Source organism: Mytilus trossulus, chromosome 6 (genome assembly GCF_036588685.1).
Source record: "Mytilus trossulus isolate FHL-02 chromosome 6, PNRI_Mtr1.1.1.hap1, whole genome shotgun sequence".
NCBI lineage: Eukaryota > Metazoa > Mollusca > Bivalvia > Mytilida > Mytilidae > Mytilus > Mytilus trossulus.
This window is the reverse complement of record NC_086378.1, coordinates 5,701,763-5,721,627: the sequence shown is the minus strand read 5'-3', so window position 1 is coordinate 5,721,627 and position 19,865 is coordinate 5,701,763. Positions and strand designations below refer to the sequence as shown.

The 19,865-nt window shown below is 33.2% G+C and overlaps 3 protein-coding genes across 4 annotated transcripts in view; 2 read left to right on the top strand and 1 right to left on the bottom strand.

The window, feature by feature from the left end:
- Positions 1–1,592, top strand: part of LOC134720649 (uncharacterized) — a 29,685-nt gene extending 28,093 nt beyond the window's left edge. Inside the window, exon 13 of the mRNA XM_063583035.1 lies at positions 488–1,592. Coding sequence (XP_063439105.1) covers positions 488–623 — 136 coding nt within the window. The 3' untranslated portion in view covers positions 624–1,592. The remainder of the gene's footprint in view (positions 1–487) is intronic.
- A 152-nt stretch (positions 1,593–1,744) lies between these two features.
- Positions 1,745–10,159, bottom strand: LOC134720648 (uncharacterized). Its single transcript, XM_063583034.1, has 8 exons — positions 10,034–10,159; positions 9,744–9,792; positions 7,326–7,375; positions 6,149–6,176; positions 5,605–5,687; positions 4,337–4,373; positions 2,321–3,249; positions 1,745–2,058 (listed from the first exon to the last, which is right to left on the bottom strand). The coding sequence occupies exons 1-8, from the start codon at positions 10,116–10,118 to the stop codon at positions 2,003–2,005; spliced, it is 1,317 nt and encodes a 438-aa protein (XP_063439104.1). The 5' UTR covers positions 10,119–10,159; the 3' UTR covers positions 1,745–2,002.
- Positions 10,160–12,541: 2,382 nt separating this feature from the next.
- Positions 12,542–18,693, top strand: LOC134720647 (uncharacterized). 2 transcript variants are annotated; one of them, XM_063583033.1, is made up of 2 exons: positions 12,542–13,016; positions 17,938–18,693. In XM_063583033.1, exons 1-2 carry the CDS (start codon positions 12,635–12,637, stop codon positions 17,994–17,996), a joined length of 441 nt encoding a protein of 146 aa, XP_063439103.1. In that variant the 5' UTR covers positions 12,542–12,634; the 3' UTR covers positions 17,997–18,693. The 2 variants fall into 2 exon arrangements, with proteins under 2 accessions (XP_063439103.1, XP_063439102.1); XM_063583032.1 differs by having other exon boundaries at positions 16,556–18,693.
- The last annotated feature ends 1,172 nt before the right edge of the window (positions 18,694–19,865 follow it).

Below are 19,865 nucleotides of genomic sequence, written 5' to 3'. Positions count from 1 at the left end.
AACTTTTTGGAATTTTGGATCCTCAATGCTCTTCAACTTTGTATTTATTTGGCTTTTTAACTATTTTGATCTGAGCGTCACTGATGAGTCTTATGTAGACGAAACGCGCGTCTGGCGTATAAAATTATAATCCTGGTACTTTTGATAACTATTAATGTCAAAACTGCGTCTTGAATAATTTTTGTAATGGTCAACTGATAAAATGGATTTGAAATTTAGTTTCTTTCTTTTGTCATCCATTATTTATACAGATTCTGATTTAGGTTATTTGTTAACTCGTCAATATTGCCTTTATATGTAGTACATAGACTAGTTGAGGAATAATTCAATTAGACAATAATATAACAACACAACAAAGAGGCCATTTATATATCATTTTTCATTGTAATGTAATATCATTTTACTCTTATTGTTTACTGAATTATTAGGTTACTATATTATTTTCGTTATGATTAATATTCTTTTTGTTTCTGTCTTTTTTTACTAGGTTGAGATTGACATGCACTTGTGCAAATTTAACAGCAAATCAAGTTTGTAGTAGAATACTTCCTTTTGATAAACAACAATGGTATGCTTACATGGGAAATAAAGGAGACAGTCATTGGAAACCGAGAGCCATATGATCATACATACTATCAGTGTCATCGATTGGAATAAAGATTGAAATAAACAAGGTCAAACTTTTTCAAGGTTATAATCAAGAACGTATGAACAGGAAGATAACAATTGTTTACCTTGTCAAAAACTTAAAAGAAAAAATGAATAAAATGACTGTCACGAAAGTGATCTAGTTTAAGTAAAAAGAAGAGAAACAGCAGGTCAATAAATTAACAAAACTATTCAGTTCTGATTTAGTATTTGTTTCCTTATGTGGTCATGCACTGTAACTACGTCTTTATATAAAAAGAAAAAGAAAATGCGGGAAAATAAAACTGAAAGTTTTATAACAATTAATATTTGTGTAAGGACAGTTAATGTCCTTGTAACGAAATGATATCCCGTTTGTATTTACTTGAATTCGCAGTTGATCAATAAGCAATTAATAAGAAAATCAAAATCCCTTTGCCAAAATTGACCTATGATGGATTTGGGTGCACAGATCTAAATTGAATTAAGTAAATGAATATTACATACATTTTCTATTTAAAACTAGTATCAAACTAAATATATAAAAATGTGTCAACCTTTATGTTATTTTATAACATTTCATTCTGTTTTACATTCCTTTTGTTATATTTTTTGTAAATTTTCAAAGACGTATAAAGTGCGTATATTATATTTTGCACTAAAATTATATGTTGCACTAAAATGCTTAGTCTCTTTGTTGGTTTACTAACAGTGAACGAGGATATCATCAACTCAATAGTCAGTATTTAGATACTGACATGAATAAGAAAAAACATTCTGTAAATTCCCGATTGTAAGTTTTGAAATTATAAATACACAAAGGTTTCTTTTTCCTATGGCAAAGTTTGCCTCAGATATACTTTTTTTTTGTTTTTGAGATCCTTTTTGGTGTACGCTCTTCAATGTTATCGGTCCTGAAACATCATTGGCTATAAAAAATCGGTTTGGAACATTCTTGATGAAGGTGAATCAATAAAAACGCTTCAAACGTACGAAATTTATAATGTTTTGTTTTCCCTTTTTTGGTAAGCTGATCATTAAATATTTCATCAAATAGAAAAGATAAGAATAAATATAGCTGTTAAAGAGTCTGTATTGAATATCATGTTCTCTTTAATGAAATTTATAAACTAATATTACATATGATGACTTATATGACAATATGATGTTTAATTTACTAGTAGACTAAATGTTATATAGACTCCTTCATTCTTTTTGTCTTGTATTTGATGGTTGCTGCGATAATAAGTTAGTAAAACGAGGGATTGGTTAAACTTATATGAAAATCGTCGTTGCATGAAATCAATTTATCACAGCTTATTACTTAATTATGGTTTTTGGTAGAACTGCAAATTTCTAGATGTCTGGATATATCTCATTTCAACCTGAGATTTATATACTCTATTCGATCGTCTACTTGGTCAATTGGGTCTGAAAAAAAAAGAATAAAAGTGATGCAAATATGTCATAAAAATCTCCTGACTAACATTAAAATAAATTAAGAAATTTTAATGATATTAGCAGTAGGTTTCCTTACGAGGATATATCTATTTTACAGTTAGATCATGAAACCGGAACTTAGTGAAACCTGATGTTAACGAAATATTATCAAGCAAATTCAATTGAAGGTTAAAAGTCTAAAATTAAAGGGTTAGTTTTTTTCCTGTTATTTCGATCAATAGTGTATAAATACCTTTTTTCTTTTCACTGATTTTTTCACTTTCATTACCCTGTTGTGTGAATGGTTTCATCTGATAATGTGAACTACCAGTAATATTATTTTTTGTGATTTTACTAGGCTTAGCATGTACTTTAGGCGGCTTTCCTTTAGTTCTATCTATCAGGAAATTTAAAGAATTGTCATAGTTTGATGTTTCGCTTGTTTCATGGTTTAGCCTTGTCAAAACTTCTTTTGTCCTGATGGCTGTATTATTCATTGTAGAGTCCGTCTCTCTCAGTGCATGATCAGTTTTGCAACTATCATTTTTATCATTTTGATTTCCATTCAGCTTAAAACTCTCATTTGTCATTTTATCAAGTTTGTTTTCCTTTATTTGCAATTTTTCGGAATCTATACTCGATGTCTCTGTGTTTGAAATTTCGCAACTGATACTTTTATCCTTTTGATTTCCAATCACCTTTTTACTTTCGATTTTAAGTTTTTCAAGTTTATTTTCCTGTATTTGCACTTTTTCGGAATCTATACTCGATGTCTCTGTGTTTGAAATTTCGAAACTATCATTTTTATCCTTTTGATTTCCAATCAGCTTATTACTCTCGATTGTAGGTTTATCAAGTTTATTTTCCTCTGTTTGCACTTTTTTAGAATCAGTACTCGATGTCTCAGTGTTTGAAATTTCGCTGCTAATTGCACAATCCCCGTTCGTTTTGTTGGTATTTTCACTCGGAGCGTTTTCTATAAAAGAACACTTGGTATCATTTGTTTCACTTATAATTATGTCTTGTGTTTTCTTTTCTGCATCAAACTGTTCTAGTTCAATGACTGCCGGTTTTTCGACATCTTTATTGTCTGATATTGGTTCGTTGTCATGTTCACTCTCAAGAATATCAACAGAATACACATTATCTTTGGCTGTTATTTGCGACTTTAATACTTGAACCCTTTAATAAAATAATAAAAGCATGATCATAATATTGCAATAAGGATGTATACATGTAAGCATTGGGTCAGATACCTAGGTTCAATCATATACATTTACATTATTGTATTAAGATCGTATAATTTGCACTTCAACAGTCAAATCTGAAAAAGCTCATGCTTAAAGAGTTTTACACGTTCTTTTCAAAATCATGGAACAATTTTTTTTATAACACTTCATATGTTTGAATTTAAAGTAATTTATAATAATCAGGGGATATGTTAATTTTAATGATTAAATAGCTTTATCATTAAACAGTTTAAGTTCTCCAAAACTATTAAAAAATTATTAAAATAAGACTATAACAGATGGCTTATCATAATACACGTAAAAAATTTATAAAAAGAAACATAGGGGTAAATGGGCAAATTTTTTTAGGCATTCAAATCGATGAAACCAGAGGATTCCAAAAATATGACGAAAATTTCAAAACATGACAAACGAACATCATAAAAGGAGACCATATGTCATAACGTGACATAACAATGGCAATATTGCTATTCAAAATAATCCTTAATTTTGGGTTATGATTAAATAATTATCATCGGCGTCATTGCCAATCATAATGTGGTGATACCAAAATTTATTTAATGCACTAGACACTTATCTATTTTCAAAGATATCCCTTGTCTGAATAACACACTTTTCTGAGTCAAATATGTAAAAAAAAACCTGTAAAATATTATTAACATCAGACATATTTTCTGAATGCATTTAATATTCGAAAAGGAGTAAGACATCTGCAGCGAATGTCACACAGTGGAAGGTTAAGGGTATGAACCATTTCGAGCTTCACCACTTTGGCAAGACAACATCTTTACCAGCTTTATTATTAGGAATATGACAGCTAGTCGGACGTTGTTGAACTGGTTTCTGAGATTAGGTAATATTATCGTAATACCTTTATCGAGCGAAAAGTATTCTCACACTGGCGTTCTTTAATGTGTTCTGCCTTTCAACATGTATTGCAAATAAAAAGAACTTCGAACTTTCATTACCAATTATATTTTCTCTCTTATTGAAATAGAGATATTCCATCAATGACTTACCTTCGTTTTTTCTTGAACAGCCCTCTTGGTGTTGGAACTGTAATACACAAAAAAGCTGTGATAAAAAAGATACCAAAAACAAATGCAGAAAGCTTTGTCAAAGGCATGACGCAAAGTAAACTATGATTTAGTACAGTATAACCAGGGAACAGACAAGAAGAAACGAAAGTAGAGTCATCACACATACATTTTAAATACAAGAAATCAACAAATACGACAAAGACTTTCTATTGACAAAACTGTAAACTTTTAAAGAAACTATGTTTCAATAAAAGAGAGGCAAAACATACCAAAGGGGTAACTAAAACATCTTCAAAAATAAACTGACAACGCAATGGCGAAAAAAATAGTACACAAACTACAACAAAATTGTGTTTCTATACAATTGATGTCTTTACCTAAACAATTAAGGGTGGTTTATGACACAAAGCCGAAATATTTGTTCATTTCTTAAGACAAATTACTGTGGATTTCTTTTTATTTTCTTAGATATCGATTGTTGCATATAGAGAAAACAATATACTTTCGTGGATACTTGATTTCTAGTTTTTTTCTTTCGAAAATATGACAACAATATAAAAAAAAAGATGTGGGGTGATTGCCAATAACAACAAACAAATGGAAGTTTTTAATGACCTTAATTTGCTATACAGATCTAGAGGTCTAGGTAACACTCAGCAAAGTTCATACCGCATAGTCTGCTATAAAAAGGCCCGAAATGACAAATGTACCCAATCGATAAAACTAACGGCCTTATTTAAATACAAAAATGAACGAAAACAAATATGTAACACATCAACAAATTAAACGACAACCACTGAAATACAGGCTCCTGCCTTTATAGAATTTTTATCTTGTTGAACATTTGAATTCGTGGTCTAGTTTTACCCTCAAAATGAACGAAAATGTGAATTGACGTTGGTTATAAAACTAACGCTAATCAAATGATTAAATTTTATTGAGTTGTCGACGATATTTTCTAACAACTTATCATTAATGAAATAATTAAAACAAATTTACTGATTGTGAAATTTGCAAGATAAATATTTGACCTGGGACTAAAAATACCTACAATAAGTCATTTATGAAAAATAAAATCAAATTGGTTCTGTTAGGCCTTCAACGAAAAACGTATAAAATATGAAATGACAACATTAACGAACTCCGATGTCAACATTCTAATTGAAACTTCAACAGAGTAGGGCATTGCCTTTCAAATTCGACCCCCGATTTCATCACATCTCATAGACCATTCAATGCAAACTTACTTTTAGATTTACGTCGTCTATGCACAAGATCGTCATAGTTCAGTCCACTACTTCTTTTGATAACTACTTCTTCATATCTATACCTACAAAAATTATAATACAATGATTAACACCTAATAAATTGCATCTATGGTTAAAATACTGAATTTTGGTTTTCAGATTTCAATCATAGGTTAATCTTTTTTCTAATTCAAACTACGATACACATGGAAATAAATTCATCATAGATACCAGGACTAAAATTTTCAAATACACCATACGCGCGTTTCGTCTACAAAAGATTCAACAGTGACGCTCGAATCCAAAAAAGTTTTAAAAAGCCAAATAAAGTACGAAGTTGAAAAGAATTAAGAGAAAATGATCACAATGCAATTACAATTTATTTATCTTATGTTTCTTTTATATAACAGGTCTGTTTAAATTTAAGCAGTCTATGTTCACTTTAAGTACTTTTAGGACCAATTATAATAAAGAAAAATGTTACCCAGAACTACCTCTATATAAACATCAATAAAAAACAATACAAAAAACTTCCTCCTTTTACCTGTTATCTTCCTTGTTCTTTACTTTTTCTAAAATAAATTAAAAAACGTGCTGATTTATGAAATATTTGATTTAAGTTAAAAATTAGTTCACAAATGATATAATACATAGACATATAATTTAGTCAGCTATTTGATAGATAGTGTATTAGCAAATAAATTTAAACAACATAGTTGTTAAAGATAATCATATTCCTAAAATCATTTTGTATTCCTTAACCAATTATGCAACCCTTTTAATCGCTTAATAATTTTACTCTGTATAAGCAGCGCCCATGCTACACGGTCTATAAGACAAAAAGAAAAATCGACAGACAATCCTTAAAATAATTTTCCGGTATATTGACGTTGCATTCATGATTCTGATCGTGTAAATGCATTTAAAGTCAATTCTACATAACAGATAGGATCTGCGTCACATATCTAACATGCACCTTTTAAGAAACATGGCGTTAATGTTCTACTTGAAAAAAAGAGGCGAAAGATAGAAAAGTGACTTGAAAGTTTCAATACATGACAATTGTTTGATTTAAGTATAGCCTAGATTATTTCCCTGTATAGTATTCAAAGGCATACTACTCTGTTTCAGGTAGTTCTATAAGCACGATGCTTTTGCTTGAAGCTTAATCTTTTGGTCTCGGGGTACTATCAGAGGTTGTCTAAATGAATGTTGGTCTGATATTGTATCTGACATTTATTCATAACGGGAAACTGGAGATATAGTAAAAGTCGGATATTTACATACTAAACACATCTTTCCCACTCCCTTATGGTGCATTTGATAATGAGTGTTTTCCGTACACATATAACAAATGAACTGTTATTTGGATGGAGAGTTGTCTCATTGGCACTCACACCACATCTTCCTATATCTATGATCCATCTTTGAATCTGTATTACTTTTCATATGTGTTAAATGACTGTGTGTTTAATGACCGAGTGTTTTATGACCGGGTATCTAGATCACTAATGTTTCCTGATGAGAAGTTTGATATGATCACATGTATGTGTTATCAAAAGTAATACATAAACAAACAAAGTGAGTTGTTATTTGAAATATTCTTGTTATTTAACGATATTAATATTCTTGTTGGAACTGAAATTATTAAATTAGATAACGAAAACAAGGGGATTTTATTCCAGAAACACTATACTATATTAAATAAAAGTTTATATTACCATTAACTGGTGATTCATCAATTTCATCGTAGACTACAACACTTTTTATTCTGAAATTATAAAAAAACCATTAACAGGTAAAACCATATATAAAAAGTAAAATCACAAAAATACTGAACTCAGAGGAAAATCAATACGGAAAGTCCACAATCACATGGCAAAATCAAATAACAAAACGCATCAAAAACGAATGGACAAGAACTGTCATATTCCTGACTTGGTACAGGCATTTTCAAATGTAGAAAATGGTGGATTAAACCTGGTTCTATAGCACTAACCCTCTCACTTTAATAATAGTCTCATCAAATTCCGTTATGTTTACATGATGCGTTAAATAAACAGTCACAATTTATAACAGAGTCAAAATATGGGTACATCAGTCATCATCGTATAACAATTTTAAAAGGGACACTTTAACCGAACACAAAAACATCTTCTATCTACGAACACATTATTTTATACGTCACATTAATTTGTCGTTCAATGTGCATACAAACAGTTTTAAAATTTACATAGGCAATGTAAGCATACAGGGTTAAAAAATCAAAAGTATGTAAGAATAAATTACAGAAATAGACTGCTATTAAAACTAGTCCAAAAGTTATAGATAGAATTTTTGAGAATCCAAAAATAGTTAATACCACTACGCGATTGAATGATTTTGACGTTTTTTAAAAGGTATTCTTCGAAAAAAGGTAAGGCGGTCCTTATCTTTTCTCTTCATGTTCACTTTATCTCTTACAAACGGTCTCTGTATACCAAAAGCTTAAAGCATCTGACTTCCTTCACAAATTCCTTTCGTACATTTCTGTCCTTATACAGTAGCCTTATTGTTACTAGCCAAAACATAAATGAAACTAAATAATTCATTTTAATTTTAGATCACCATTAAACGCATATACCATATCCAGCAATAATTAAACCCGTATAATTCATGCTTTAAAATACTTTCAGAATTTATAAAAGAGGGGTGAAATATACAAGAGGAACATTCGAACTCATTTATTGAAAACGAACAGACAACGCCCTGGCTAATATAGAAAAAGACAAACAAACAAACAATAGTACATATGACACAACATATAAAACTAAAGACTGAGCAGTACGAACCCCATCAAAACCTTGTGTGGTGATAACAGGCGCTACGGAAGATTGAGCAGATTTCACATATAACAAACTCTACTTTGCTCAAATTATAATAGACATGGCAATAAGTCTAATTCGGTAGGTCACATTTTGGAAAAAGGTACAGTATTGTAGCTATATTATAAGAAACATATAAGTTATGATATGTGTAACGGATTTTCTATAACGGTCAAAGGACTGGTGATGGCGTCTATGAAACTATCGAAGGGCTGAATTCACCTTCACCACTTAGAAATCTTCTTTTAATAATATTTGTGAGCAGTTATCCTTTTCAAGGAAATCTAGATAGGAAATACAAGTCTTAGAATATCTTATCAACTGGGAGATATATACTTTTATGCAGGCGCTGCTTGAATGTTGCTACACAGAAATGTAAAGTTCACAAATGGAAAGCTGAAATTATTTCTTTTGTCGTAAAGTTTTGTTTTCAACTGACCCTCAATAAATTAGAAAGTGAGTGGGTGGATTGTATTTGTGAAAGATCACCTTTGTAACATGAGACAATGATGTTGTAGACCTGAAAATAACAAATTGTTAAATTTACTTTGATAAAGGTATGATCAATCAGATAGACACAAAATAAAATGAATAGACCCTATTTGTCAAGACCAGAATTTCAATCCAATTATGTGGACCTTACGAAGTAATGCAAAACTCAATTAATTGTTATTATGGGATTTGATTAAACCTTGTATAAGTGGTATATTTGATTTCTTGCAAGGCAGTATTCACCCAACGGATCAAACTAACGTTTTACTTACAGTACATGATTTGACCATGCTCTCCAACTTATACACCGTCTTTGATTTCTTAATAAAGCTGTCTTCTAGGTGGTAGCTAAACCATGCAGGTTTGTTTTTTTCAGATACATATTCTACATAGGGTAACTTTGAGATTTGAATGCACGTTGAACTTGTTTAAAAAAACACACCATAGATACCAGCTTCATACTTGTAGTTTATTATGCCAGACGAGCATTTGTCTACGAAAAACTTAACGGTGGCGCTCAATCCAAAACAGCTATAAGGCAAAATGAACAATAAAGTTGAATAGCATCAAACAGAAAAATCTCTAATGCTATGTCAAATATGGCTTAGGAAATCTTTGCCTCGGGTAAAATCAAATTAAAGTTTTTTTTTAAATATCTTCATTGCACAAAAGTTCTCCCACTCAAAAACTTACTCTCAGTTGAGGGAAAACCAAAGTGGATAGGAAACATTTGAATAATGGAATAATAAATGAGCGGCCCCAAATATTAAATACATATCGTACTTAGACTTCCTAATGGTTGGGTGGTGCTTCTTCGGAGGTGGCTCTCTTCCTAAAATAATATAAAATAAAGTAAAAAAAATATTGCAAAAAAGAGTGAAATGTTTTAGTTATTTTTGGGTCAAATTTCGCTAATTGTTCATTTATGCAAATATCGAATAAATAATGAAAATATTAAAGAGAGATGGATTTTCTATAAATCAATTTAAGACTGTTTGTTTATCAAAATTATCCTTTCAGGCTTACATTAATTCATCACTTTAAAATCGTAACCATGGATGATAAAAACTCACGTTTCGACCCTCTACATGCAATAAAAACAAAGCCTATGATAGCAGCAACAGCAACAGTACCACAACCAATCACCACTATTTTCATTTCTAGACACAACGTCTGAAGAGAGCATTGTGCTGACGCTGTTTGAACTAAACATCAAAATAAAAATAAATGGTTACATGTCACTGTTATTATGATTATGAGTCTTATGTAGACGAAACGGGCGTCTTGCGTACTACATTATAATCCTGGTACCTTTGATAACCATTAGTCGGGCTGATATTCATTTCAACTTGTTGCCTCGTCGTCTAAATTGTTTTTACATTTATACACAATTGGTTTCCTGTGTTTTGTGGTTCAGAATATTGATATTCATACTGTCCTATGCAAATTATTTTCTTTAAGTTCTTACAGTTCCTACCTGCCCAGGATATTCCTTTTTAAAAGTCCTCTTATCCCTTTCTAGCTTTTACCCCAAAAAAGTAAATACTCATTCCCTCGGATTAACATTTGTTGTTAAAGGACATAAGAGCTATTATAGTATTATTTACTGTCTGCTTCACCAACTAGACAAAACAAAATAAAAAAACCTGCTCTGTTATTGCTATAAATTCCTATTTTATTCATTACCCTATTTTTATGAAAAATTGATAATTGAAATCTTAAATAAAAACATGAACTTCCCAAATGAGGAAATATATATAGTTTTTCACACAAACCAAACTGTTACATAAATAATGATTAAGTATTGACAAAATGAATTTTATTATGTGATATACTAAAGCGTCATCACACTGTACTTACATGTTGTATTCATGAATAAAATAGTCTAGTCTTAAAATTATATGAGTGAATTTAATCCATTTTTATTTTTATCTCCACTTGATACTGCAAATCATACCAATTCTATAAATGTGCGTAGTTACTTTTATTTTGAAAAGAAGTCAGGACTTAATTTCCTGTAAATGTGTATTGTAGTCAATTGAACCAGACATTGGTCTAGTCAAAACTCGCATGTTGTAAATCTAACTTAAACTTTTATTTAAAATATAAATCAAATATACTGAGAACTTTTGCGTTTAATAAATCAAATACAAATCCTTCAAACGAGAAACTAAGGATATGATACCAAACGATTTGAGTTTAACAGAGTCTTTAAATATATGTGTAACAGGGAAGTCAAACAAAAGAGAACATATTTTATGTTTGCCAAATATGTCTTGTTTGCAGAAATGAATGGTCAAAAACTAAATAAAGGTGTTTTTATAGCAGTCGCAAAACATTTACTTTGACTGATGACAAAAAAAAAAAAAAAAAATTTTAACTATAAAATTTACAGGAATAAATTCATGACTCTGTTCTTATGCATCTCGTCAATAATTTATTATTCCTTAATCTTTTTTGTATTCCTGTCCTTCATTTTTGCTAATGTGCTTTGTCTACATGACCTTTTGTGATTCACATTTAAAAAGTGTTTGTGCTGTACCCCTAATTTTGACATTTTTTACATATTTTGTCTGTTTGTTTTGTTCACACATCCTTGAAAACCTATAATGGAATTTGATGCGATTGTCATAAATTTGAGAGGTTAAGCTAGCGAGGTTTAATCCATCATTTCCTACATTAGTAAAAAATGCCTTCACCAAGTCAGGAATGTGAAAGATATTATCCATTAGTTTGATGTGTTTGAGCTTTAGATTTTGCACTTGATACTAAAACTCTAACCTCAATAAGTATATTTCTATAATATTAAGAAATTTCAATCAATATAATTTAGGTCTGAAGCTGGCATGTCAATCACTTATAGTAGTCATTTGTTAGTTTATGTTGATCATTGTAATTTTGCAATTTTAATTACCAATTCTAAATTGAGTTTTACTGTACGTACTGGTATGTGTTTGTTTTATTCTACATTGGCTACTGCTAAAGGGGGATGTTGAGATCTCACAACACATATATAACCCCGCCGCATTTTTGCACCAGTCCTTAGTCAGTAACATGTTGCCCTTGTTATCTTGTATCTTTTTTAAAATGTTTATTCATTTGTATGTTTGACGGCTATTTTCTCTAAACTAGTTGAGGGGCGGTCAGCTAAAGTCCGTCCCCGTATGTTGGATTTTCTCATAGACGCAACGTCAGATATTGCTACCATTTAGTGTAACAGAAAAATGACGTTAAATTGGAAATGCGCTTTATCTAATTGTTCCTTTTTGGGTAAATACAAAGTATAACACACAAGTATAAACGCCATGAGAATCCAATCCAATATGATTTTATAATTAACATAGGATATTCAATTTTACTGCTAGTAATTATGTGCTTTTGGAGGAATATTGCTGCATTATATATTCAACCCGAGTATGATTTTATTCAAGTAGTGTCATACAATAAGGTTTATCACTTTTAAGATAAACCAATTTAATGAAAGAGATTTTATTAATATATGTATTTTCCGTAAATGACATTTGTATCATTCCGATCCGCATTTTGCTTGCGGCTTATAAACATCACGTGACTCAGCCACACAATTGAACTAGCCGCTCTAGGAAAGTGAAAGTTTCAAAAGACAATCGTCAAGAAATCTTCGACATCCGCAACTTATAGATTTCAAATCAGTTATGAAACCACCAAAGAGGCCTCGTAATGTTCCCAAAAAGGTTTCACAGCAGCCTGCAGGTCCAGCAAAGAAATATAGAAAAGGCAAAGTGCCGTCCACACGAGGAGCACTTTCAAAATCACAGAACACGACAAGAACCGTACAAGTTTCTAGTTTAGCGACCGATTCTTCTAATTTGGCAATTGCTAGTGGTCCAGTTATCAGCATTGTATCAGACGCACATCAGGAACCCCCATTCGTTCCTTTCAGGATTCAAGATGAAATGGATACAGAAAGTCCAAATGGTAACGCGGGAGACGCACTGGACAGACCAAGGGGAGCTTGGATACCTCCCAATCCACAACCTGGCCCCAGCGGGATGAGTCCAGCAAACAACAACCTTGGTATGTTATCTGTCTCGAATCATTTTGTAACTCACGGGTCGGGTTCTGGGTCTTTAGATACTAGTTTACAACATGTACAAGTGGACCAATCCCCTTCATACATTTCAAGTGTTTTTGATCCCATTTCATCTCACATTCCGGTCAAAATTAAGGAAAAAATATGGAACGGTGAGTTCATTGACCTGAACATTCTTCTTAGATCCACTCGGGACCTTGTAAACGAGCAAAATTTAGAGGGTGATCTGGTATTAAAAGGGGGGGTTTTATCATTAGTTAACCAAAAGAAAAGTCCCATAACAAGTATTCATGTCTGGACTTCCGCTTTCATGATTTATGGAAGTGTATTGCTCGAAAAATGGCCCAACAAAGGTCTGGAGTTTTTCAAATACATGCAAACAGTCAGAATGGCAGCCTCGAGAGGTTACACTGGAGGCTGGGTTCATTACGATGAGCAGTTTAGATTACGTAAAGTTTTTTCCCCCTTTTCTTCATGGGGAGTTGTCGATATGGAACTGTGGTTGCTATGTGTATCTACTCCGAACGTTAGTCCTTCTTTTAATACAGGACTTTCAAACGGCAACAACCTTCAATTACATAGTGGGAATTCATCAACAAGTGGGGTGTCGAGTCAAAATGTAGGACAACGCCGCGTGTTTACATGCAGATATTTCAATAACAAGGGTACTTGTAGATTTGGCAAGAATTGCAAATTTACGCACAAATGCTCGAAATGTAATGGTAGTCATCCCTATTTAGATTGCAGGAATTAATTCCGCTTTGTTTACCTTGTTTTGTAAATATTATTTTTCCAAGAAATTATATATAGATTTCTTTCAGTACAACTGAACTTGTTTTTTAGAAATGGGCGAGTTATCTCTCCTTGTACTGTATTTACTATAGTTTATCATGTTAATTAATTTGTGTTTGTTTTTGTTTTAATTTGCAGGTTACACACATTTGTATTCTCTAGGTAATTCGCCAATAAACGTCGATGAAGTAAAGAAAGCTCTCAAAAACTACCCGTATCAAGAGGTTGCGCGAGACCTGATCCAAGGTCTCGAAACTGGGTTTAAATTAAAATATTCCGGTCCGAGACTTCCTATGGATATTGATTCTAAAGAGCTGATTGGGGAGAAAGCCACCATAGCTAGGGACAAAATTTTTAAAGAAATTAACCTGGGTAGGGTAGCTGGTCCTTTTTCAGGTCCTCCATTCCCCACCTTTCGGGTTTCTCCGATCTCGGTTATCCCTAAAAAATCTAGTTCAGAATTCAGGTTAATTCACAATTTGTCCTTTCCTATAAATCACTCCGTTAATGACTTTATTGACAAGCAGTACTGTTCTGTAAAATACTCAAGTATAGACGACGCTGTCAATATGATTCACAGATTGAAAAAGAACACACTCTTGGCCAAGTGCGACGTAAAATCGGCTTTTCGTTTGCTAAGACTCTCTCCGGGTGATTTTGATCTGATGGGGTTCAAATTTGAGAATCAGTATTTCTTTGATAAATGCCTCCCAATGGGGGCCAGTATTAGCTCGGCGCTATTTGAATCTTTTTCCACCGCCTTGCATTGGGTTGTACAGCAACAGTCAAAAAACGACAATATATTACATTATTTGGACGATTTTCTGTTTGGAGGCGAGGCACAAACTTCACAATGCCACGACACTCTAAAGTGTTTTCAAGATTCTTGTAAAATCTGGGGGGTTCCGTTAGCAGAGGAAAAAACGGTCGAGCCAACGGAAGTGTTGATATTCCTTGGTATAGAATTTGACACCATCAACATGGTAATGCGTCTACCCGAAGACAAACTTATTGAGTTAAAAGCCAGAATTTCTTGTTGTTTAGGTAGATCCAAAATCACCCTTCGGGATTTACAATCTTTGATTGGTATACTAAATTTTGCATGTCAGGTAATTGTTCCGGGTCGAGCGTTCTGTCGTCGTTTGATTGACGCCACTTGCAATTTGCGTAGGCCCCATCACAGAACTAGAATAACTAAGGCTATGAAAGAAGACCTTAATATTTGGTTACTATTTCTATCCAACTATAACGGTACTACCGTAATTCTGGATAAATTCTGGTCATCTAACTCAGATCTCGAATTGTTCACTGACAGTGCAGGTGGGGTCGGAAAAGGTTTTGGTATTTATTTTGAAGGGAAATGGGCCCAGGCGAGTTGGCCCCACGATTGGATAATTTCTGGAATTTTAACCGATATCACCTTTCTAGAATTGTTCCCAGTAGTAGTTGCTTTGAACATTTGGGGAGGCATGTTAAAAAACAAGAAAATTTTATTTCACATAGATAACCAGAGTGTAGTCTCTATAATCAATAAAAAGTCTTCAAAGTCGACAAGCGTTATGTCCCTAATCAGAAAACTTGTATTGGCCTGCCTGGAATGCAACATATTGATTAAAGCCGAACATATCCCAGGTCATTTGAATTCTCTTGCTGACTCCCTCTCTCGTTGTGATTTTCAGAAGTTCCGGAAACTATGCCCCACAGCAGATGCAAACCCACACACGATTCCGGTCCATCTATGGAAAGTTTAAAAGACGAGGCAGACCTATTACTTAAATGTTCAATGGCTTCGAACTCCTGGAAAACTTATAAAACAGCTGTAGAATGTTTTAAAAAGTTTCGCTTTATTTATAACTATCGCGATATCTGGCCGGTACCTATCGACGAAATAGCTCAATTCATAGCATACCTGTCGTACAAAGGTTTCTCTGCGTCTACTGTTTCTACTTACATCTCCGGATTGGCCCACACACACAAGATTAACAATATAACAGACAACACGAAATCATTCATCATCAGCAAAATGATTGAAGGATTGCGTAGGAAAAATCCGCAAAAACTAGATGTTCGAACACCGATATCGTTCGACTTGTTAAAACGTTTAATTCACAGTTTACGCAGCGTTTGCAATTCTCAATATGAAACTTTATTGTTTTCTTCTGCTTTTTCTCTTGCGTATTTTGCCATGCTTCGAGTAAGTGAGTTGGCTATAAACAGTCGTACTGACGAAAGCGGACATGCTTTAAAATGTGAAGATATCACTTTTGATAAGAGTAATGGCAAAACCGAATTACATGTAAAATTATGCAGCTCAAAAACCGATCAAAAGCACAATTCCATAACTCTGATCATTCAGAGCCATGCCGATTCGAATATCTGTCCTATTAGGCTATTACAATCTTACTTGCAGGTTCGCTTCTCTGGTGTTAATGGGTCAAATAAATTATATACACATTTTAATGGTTTGGCCTTAACTAAATACCAATTTTGTTCTCTGCTTCAAAAATGTTTGGGTTTCTGTGAACTACCGTTTCACATTCGTTCTCATTCTTTTCGGATAGGACGAGCAACTGATATGGCAAAACATGGTGTTAAAGACGACATTATAAAGCAGTGCGGCCGATGGTCTTCCGTTGCATATTTACGCTATATTCGTATCTGAGTCTTTAAATTTCATTACAGCTCACGAAGTGTTTTAATATTATAATACATATTATATACCTCCTTTTAGGTTCAAAAGCTATTTGGTTCGTCGGATCTTCAATTGTATATTGGGCACAGACAAATGCAAAAACGAGACACGGGGGCCCAAACATTGGTCTTCAAAGCAGAGGGGTGTACATACGCTGGTTTGGAAAAAGGGGTATGTTGTGGAATGATTTTAATGCCAAAGTATTACACGCAGTTGAAAAATTTTCTCCTCCCGCCATGATAGTCATTCAGCTTGGTTCCAATGATCTGGTAAAAGTTAAAACCTTGGAACTTATCCAAAATATTGTAAGGGATATTTTGCGTCTACATTTACTTCTACCTAACACTCGCATCGTATGGAGCGAAATGCTAATGCGAAGGTATTGGCACGGTGCTACAGATGGAAAAGCTATTGAAAGATCTCGCAAACGAGTAAACTCGGCCATTAACAATTATGTCTTGAATGATGGGCACTGTATTATTCAGCATCCCAATATCCGAGCTCAAGAGTTGAACTTGTATAGATATGACGGAACTCACTTATCCGATATTGGTTATAATATATACTTGAACAACATACAGGGGGGTATTGAAACTTTCCTGTCATCTCCAAAAATTCGCCGTTTCCCGGAGGTCTAATTTGGAATAGCATTTCTTATGGTTTTTAAGGGATTAAGAGGAAATAAAGGGGGGGGGGATTTAATGAGTGCGTATAGACACACTCAAGTGGCAAGATTAAGGGGTCATGATCCGTTCCTGTATTGTACGTCGGATCATATTAGTTTTTTACTTTCCTGCGCTACCGCAGGAAGTTCTGTTGAGACCATCTCATGTATACCATGAGTGGCCGGTTCTGAATTGGTACCAGTTCGAGCTTAACTGTGTTATGATCTAGAAATTGTTAAATTGTTAATCTTTACTCCCCTGAAACCAGGGGGTGATGCGAATAAGACCCGACGTATTTGGGGATCATGGCCCTCGTTCTCTTTAGAATTTAACCTGGAGGAACTTGAGCATCCATTGCTACCAATGGTGCACAGATTTGTCAGTTAAAACAATCATGTCGTCATTCTGTTATCATGTCAGACCTCGTCATTCAAAGTGAACTGTGGCCATTAATTCCACATTATAAATTGTTGTTTGTTATGCTTTGCCTTAAACTTGATTCTTTAATTAATAAGGTTTATCACTTTTAAGATAAACCAATTTAATGAAAGAGATTTTATTAATATATGTATTTTCCGTAAATGACATTTGTATCATTCCGATCCGCATTTTGCTTGCGGCTTATAAACATCACGTGACTCAGCCACACAATTGAACTAGCCGCTCTAGGAAAGTGAAAGTTTCAAAACCCACCCACCTCCCCCCACAATCTACCAACAATTACTTGTGTCTGCTGCTGTTTTATTCATTTTTCAGGCTGTGCAGAGAGAAGTTTGAACATATACTACGTTGTTGGACGAAATAAAGATGACTAAACTAAGCCGATGGAACTGCTTGCCGAACAAACTTTTGAGAACTTCGTATTCTAAATTCGAGTGAGTTTTATACAGTTTTACCAGGACAAACAGCCACCAGCAATGGGATTGGAACAATCAGTATGATTTTAGTTTATCCACCTGGAACACACATAGAACTTTAAATTTTGTTATGAACTTTCAGAGTTTATATCTCAAATAATAGTATAATTGTTCATTATATGGTAATAAAATGTTTTGTCACAGTAAAAGGTTGTTTGGCGGGGTCTGGCAAGATTAAGGGGTCATGATCCGTTCCTGTATTGTACGTCGGATCATATTAGTTTTTTACTTTCCTGCGCTACCGCAGGAAGTTCTGTTGAGACCATCTCATGTATACCATGAGTGGCCGGTTCTGAATTGGTACCAGTTCGAGCTTAACTGTGTTATGATCTAGAAATTGTTAAATTGTTAATCTTTACTCCCCTGAAACCAGGGGGTGATGCGAATAAGACCCGACGTATTTGGGGATCATGGCCCTCGTTCTCTTTAGAATTTAACCTGGAGGAACTTGAGCATCCATTGCTACCAATGGTGCACAGATTTGTCAGTTAAAACAATCATGTCGTCATTCTGTTATCATGTCAGACCTCGTCATTCAAAGTGAACTGTGGCCATTAATTCCACATTATAAATTGTTGTTTGTTATGCTTTGCCTTAAACTTGATTCTTTAATTAATATATAGCTTATACTTATGATACTGAAGCTTTCTTACTTTTTGATCGTTTAATATATGTGTATTTTTGTAATGTGTGCATCATTTCGTTTTGATTGAAACATTTATACTTTTGGAGGAAGGAACACGCGAATGCAGTTCATGCCGTCCCTAGCAAATTACGCGTGTGGCGACGTCAAATTATGACAACGGACAAACTTGCAAGACATTTTCATTAATCTGTATTTTTTATAGATGTTCCTGTAATCTTAACGCTATTTGATGTACCAACTTCTACTTTAAAAGTACTTTTTATTTGTATAGTTATCAAAGCCGAAAAATAATCTTCACGAAATCAAATCTCTGTTTGTTTGGCCGTAAAAGTTTTGTGAAGGCATGAAAGTTTAACTCGGACATTTCTGCAAGACATTGCAAATCTATTGTTTTGAATTGAATATCTAGCTCAATTTATTTTCCAATTCGAATTTTGGGAGCTAACACTTAGTACAAAACAATCGTGCTTACAATTTAATGAATTATCTGTCAAAATTTTATTTTTGAACTGAAATGTTTCAAGTTTCCAAATTAAATTTCCGATGGGACATTTCCGTGCATCATATTCTTTTGAAAATGTGTATGCAAATTTTAAATGGAGACAACCATGTTAACCAATACTGAAATATATCACGTCATAAAATGTTCATGCAAAATTTCGAAGAGTTGCGTGAACATTTCGCGAATTGTTCGAGTTTTATGGTTTTAGTTTGTTACATGGGACAATGCTAAATAAACGTTTTTCGGATAGTCTGTGTCTTCCTAAGCCTATGAATATTGTATTTTTATTCTTTCTCTATCATAATGTGAAAATTTAAAAATCTATCTTTATTTCCATGTATAACTTAAAATATTTGTTTCAGTATTTCTATAAAAATTTTCCCTTCAAATATTTACTTAACGCTATTTTTCGTGGTAGTAGCAATATCTAACGTTGCGTCATAGCGTTGACGTCAACTGGTGGACTTTTGCTGTTTGCTGCGCTTTGGTGTTTTTGCTTTGAACCTTTTCCCGTTCTGATCTCAATTTTTTTATCATGTTTTCATACACGGTCTTATAATTGTTCTTACAATATATATATCGTATAAGGTGTTTCCGTTGAATATATATATATATACCT

Excerpts from the sequence above, each read along its gene's own strand:
- LOC134720648 (XM_063583034.1), bottom strand. The coding sequence starts at position 10,118 with ATGAAAATAGTGGTGATTGGTTGTGGTACTGTTGCTGTTGCTGCTATC. Across the intron at positions 9,793-10,033 it reads TGCATGTAGAGGGTCGAAAC|GAAGAGAGCCACCTCCGAAG; the intron begins GTGAGTTTTTAT and ends ATATTATTTTAG. Across the intron at positions 4,374-5,604 it reads TAGACGACGTAAATCTAAAA|TTCCAACACCAAGAGGGCTG; the intron begins GTAAGTTTGCAT and ends TGTGTATTACAG.
- LOC134720647 (XM_063583032.1), top strand. The coding sequence starts at position 12,635 with ATGAAACCACCAAAGAGGCCTCGTAATGTTCCCAAAAAGGTTTCACAG. Across the intron at positions 13,017-16,555 it reads TCCAGCAAACAACAACCTTG|GTTCAAAAGCTATTTGGTTC; the intron begins GTATGTTATCTG and ends ACCTCCTTTTAG.